The 5,131-nt window shown below is 42.1% G+C and overlaps 1 protein-coding gene across 1 annotated transcript; it reads left to right on the forward strand.

Moving 5' to 3' along the window:
- Window positions 1–424: 424 nt before the first annotated feature.
- On the forward strand, window positions 425–3,042 carry nkx2-3 (NK2 homeobox 3). Its single transcript, XM_084948905.1, has 2 exons — window positions 425–881; window positions 1,618–3,042. The coding sequence occupies exons 1-2, from the start codon at window positions 491–493 to the stop codon at window positions 2,259–2,261; spliced, it is 1,035 nt and encodes a 344-aa protein (XP_084805031.1). The 5' UTR covers window positions 425–490; the 3' UTR covers window positions 2,262–3,042.
- Window positions 3,043–5,131: the final 2,089 nt, after the last annotated feature.

The following is a 5,131-nucleotide window of genomic DNA, read 5'->3' on the forward strand; positions in this document are numbered from 1 at the left end:
AGTCGATGGCATCAATATTATTTCATAAATTAGGGATAACTTCCTGACATATGTAGGCTACACCTAAATAGAACAGAGAGGGAAAGGGGGAGGAAGAGTGCGAGTGAGTGAGAGAGAGAGAGAGAGAGAGAAAGAGAGAGAGAGAGAGACCCTACCAATCCCTCCCCCGCTTCAGGACGTCACTGAGAGGGAGAGGGCAGCATCTTGGCTGACCCTCTCTCGCTAGATAACTGAATTCAGCCAACCAAATGGGATCGACCTTTCTCTTTCTCTCTCAGCCATCCAGCCACAGACGCATATGCAACTAAGAGGGATGTCACAGCTGAGAGAAAATCAGTTGTCTTCGGTGTGTATGCAAAAACAACAGAGCGCGGCCGTTCCTCGGGTTTACGCACGCCTAATTTTCTTCTTTTGCGCGTCCGGAGGCGAATCGGTCCCGTTCTTGGACTGCTGATCGGTATATTTTGCCTTCTCTTTCTTGGTGGTAATAATGATTCCTAGTCCGGTCATAGGTTCGTCCTCCACGCCTTTTTCCGTGAAGGACATTCTGAAGTTAGAGCTCCAACAACAGTCTCAGCAGCACCAGCTACAGCTGATCTCCTGCTTCGGTCTCTCTGGTGCGCTCTCACAGCCTGGAGCTCTATCGAACAAATCCTTCCGTTCTCACTCGCCGCCCTCCTGCATGCTGGCGGGCAGAGACACCCCAAGCCCCATCAGCTCCTGCCTGTCGGAGAGCGAGGAGAGGATGGCGTACCTCAACTCACTGAATGTGCAAGACCGACTGACGAACTCCGGTATCCAGGTGGAGGTGTTCGGCAACCTGGGGCAAACCCACTCTGCAGACCTCCGGCCGGAGACAGAGCAGGACGAGCATGACAGCAGTGAGTACATAGTCTACTGAAACGAGTTACTCTGAGGATGTTAATTGTATAAAAATGCACATGGACGAAAATGCCAAAGGAGAAAATCAAATCATAAAATACGAATTAAAGTTTCCTGCGAGACAAAAAAAAAAAGGCTCATCAAATCTGACATTGATACATTTGATGAGCAGTTTCTGGAGAAACGTTTTCCGATTTCTGTTTAAATTATTATAAATTGATCACCTAACACGGACAACAACAAAAATAGGCCCCTGGTTAATAATATACATAATATATATTTTCATAATAGGACCAAACAATGGACGGCAAAGAACAACAACAACAACAAAAAGATTATTATTTCATACAATTCATTAGCTGCCAGCTAACTGAGTAAGACTGGCAGAGATTAAAGTGTTTACATTTGCAAGCTGCTAATTTATGTTTGCTGAATATATTAAACTGATTATCCAAATTGTCACGCATTTAAAAAGATAGATTTAATGTATCAACATTCACGTTTAGTTAATGTTCGTATATAACATGACGTCATTATTAGTATGCCTCCCTAATTTTATTTTTCAATACATTTTACTAGCAATTTTCATTTAGGCCACTTCCAATACACTTGTACAATAAATAATAAGAAGAATAATAAGAAGAAGAATAATTACATTTGTAATAGTAAATATATACTTGAAAATAATCAAGATGCTAGCTCTGATGTGTAATTAAACATGGTTTCTCCATGCAGAGAGCTGCGGTGTCATGCCGGGTGAGTGTGAGGATCCAGACTCGGAGAAGCCGGCCACCAAGCAGCAGAGGACCAGACGGAAACCTCGCGTCCTCTTTTCCCAGGCTCAGGTGTTTGAATTGGAGCGGCGCTTCAAGCAGCAGCGTTACCTGTCCGCCCCGGAGAGAGAGCACCTGGCCAGCTCCCTTAAGCTCACCTCTACCCAGGTCAAGATCTGGTTCCAGAACAGGAGGTACAAATGCAAGAGGCAGCGGCAGGACAAGACCCTGGAGATTGCGGGTCATCATCACCACCATCACCACCCACGACCGCCTCCAAGGAGGGTGGCTGTGCCGGTTCTCGTCCGAGACGGGAGGCCTTGTCTCGCTGGATCTCAGAACTATAATCCCCCGTACACAGTCGGAGCTCCCAATCCGTACAGCTACAACGGCTATCCAGCCTACAGCTATAACAACTCGGTGTATAGCAACACTTACTCTTGTACTTATTCTAGTTTCCCTTCTCTCCCGCCCGGCAACGCCTCTGCCAATGCTTTCATGAATATGAATTTGGGGAACATTAGCGGACAGACGCAAAGCCAGGCTCCCCAAGGACCAAGTGTCACACCCTGCCAAGGAGCTCTGCAGGGCATCCGGGCATGGTAGCGCGGTCTTTGCGCACAATCAGAAGCCTGTCTTGATGGATAGACTCGAGCATGTAAACATCTTCAACTAATGCAGTGAAAACCACAATTTCAAATTCCGTAACACATTACAGAGCGCAGGGGTCAGTTTGGTCTAACTCCACAGGCATATGAAGAAAATGGACTGAAATAAAATATATCTATTATAATTTTCCCCCCTCTGAGCCACGTGTTTAGAAAACTTAGTGAAGTTGTGTTATGTTTGACGGATTAGCCAAAACTATCCGTAATGGTTCAAAACTGATGTATTGTGCTTAAAAAATAAAGGAAAATCCCATGTAAATTTTCGGTTACGCAAAGACCTATAGATTTCATTAAGAAAGTGAAGTTTTTCACGAATTTTATTTGGATGCATAAAGTTGCAAGAAATTAACATGGATCACAAATGCAGGACAATTTAGTATTATTTCTATTAAGCTCCCCCCTCTTTTTTAAATTTGTGTGACTTGGGTTTAACCTTAAGGCTTTGTTTTTTCACTCCAAAACTAAGTGAGTGACACTGAAAGCCAATGAACTGATCAAAAAAAAAGAGGCGCTCAAATAAGGCTGTTTCTAGGCTCGAGTTAAAAACCACAAAACGATGCAAGTTATCAGCGATGGTGGAATTAAAGGGCATAATAGCTGTCATGGCACGACTGATTGAAGTGGAGTGTGCTTTGTGTGTGAATCTGTGCGTGTATCTGTTCTTTTTCTTTTTCTTTTTCTTTTTTTTAATGATGTTGACTGAGGTTTATTCCAACATTTCTTATCGTCTGAAATCTTTTCTCAAGCCAAGAAAACGTTTTTTTTCTTGTGTGAGAAAGCTTGCGCTAGACTTCGGCTTGAGACAAGAACCAGAAACAGAGAGAATTTAAAGGCGAGCTAATGTCCGGTCAGGATTCAGAGATGGACATTAACCAGACGGCCAGCATCCCCGGACCCACAGAGCATAAAAACGAGAAGAGCATTGGATGATAAATACTCTTACGACTCCTCTTCTTTTGCTAAATAATAATAATAATAATAATAATAATAATAATAATAATAATAATAATAGATTACCTAAAGCTCTGTCACATTTTTAATTACAATAATTTCGTAATTACATAATAAATACTGATTTGCACTCACTCACAGTGAGGCAAACCCAGACCACATATATACTCTTTCTTCAACTCTCTCTAACACACACACACACACACACACACTTCGTTGTTTAGCGATGGACTTAAGCAAAGCCTTTACCCACCAGGCACGGCCGAATACCCTGACGCTATTAATGGAGATAAATGGCAAAGTAAACAGCGTGTTTGTCTCCCCTGATAGCCTCACTGGCCACTTCCCTCGGCTACTGCACTGCCGGTAGGACATACCTGGTGTCAGCTCTAAGTGCTGCAGAGTCACTAGTGTAAATAGAGCTGGCGACAGGACGGCGATGCCTGAGGACGCGGCTTGGCCACGGGTTCTCTGACAGACACTGCCGCGATCGCTATCTTCTGCTTCCAAAGATAGCAGCTCAGTGGCTCATCGCTGCGCTGTATAGGCGTGGAGTTTCCTAAAACAAAGTGTCTAGAGGCAGACACTCAAGGAGCTCACAATAGAACCGAGGCCCAAATATAGAGAAGGAAAGAAAGCGGGTTTCATTCTGGCTGCACCCTGTCAGCTGTGCTAGGACATGTTTTCATCTCTACAGCACTATTACCAAGTATACTGGAACCAAGAATACTGGAACATTAATATTCGGTTTATCGTAAAACAATAATAAGTCATCAAAATTCCGCGTGACTTGATTGGCTTTTATCTGATATAGTATTAAATATTTAAAAAAAAGAAAAAAAAGAAAAGGTTTTGACTGATAAAGCCAGTTGATCACAAGTCCACAAAAGTTCAAACGTTATACTCTTTCTGTGTGAGCACAACAGTAAACTAAATCTTTCCTCACAAACCAAATCTCATCAAAATATCTCTTTTGGTAGAACATATGCACTTGCAGAATTTCACGCTTAACACTCCTCACTGGACAAAGGCAAGTAGGGTCGAGGTTTTATTTGGACACGTGTAATGACGCCTATGTGTGCGAGACTTTACTCCATAATTATAATCAACATGACACCATTGATTTCAAACCGTTTTTGCAAAATGAATAATAAACTGCATTCCGAAGCTGATTTGCAGGATTCAGATGTTCTATTTTGAAACTGACATGTTGTGGTTTGAACACAGGAAACTGCGCTAAAATTTAAATTTATCCCTCACAGGCACTTAAAAACACCCTGGAGGGTGATCTGGCTTTGAGGTACAAAGGGAGATTTTACTGCAATTACGAGAAACAAAACAAAACAACATGGAGGAAGCAGCTCGCCGCATCTGTCAGTACATCTCCTCACCTGAAAGGTAGATTGTGTAATCCTGGTCTTTATGGGAGTGCTTATGTGCATGTGCGTCTTTTATTTTGACTCACGTGTAACTTCGAAGACCAAGAATCCTGTCCACATGGCGGCGCTAGACACCTGTTCGAGCAACAAGGCAGAACCAGCAGATGTCCATCTTCACACTGGACTGAAGATGTGTTTTATTATAAAATATTTAAACATGCAGGTCTTTAGGATTCAAATTGTGCACAATTTTACCAGTCACATCATTCACAATGATAAAAAAATGGACATTTAGTATAATTAAAACTAAATAATAGATGGAAGATTGTTTTAAAATCAAAATAGTCCTTATTAGTTTAGACTCAAGTGGAAAGTAAACTTGAATTTTCAAAAGAGTTATTTCTGGTTTTTAAATGTAAATTCCTGCATTGTGAAATGCTTTAAAACCAAACTCACAGGTGAAAACCAGAACTGAGCG

Source organism: Perissodus microlepis, chromosome 13 (genome assembly GCF_051167445.1).
Source record: "Perissodus microlepis isolate ML-2025 ecotype Zambia chromosome 13, ASM5116744v1, whole genome shotgun sequence".
NCBI lineage: Eukaryota > Metazoa > Chordata > Actinopteri > Cichliformes > Cichlidae > Perissodus > Perissodus microlepis.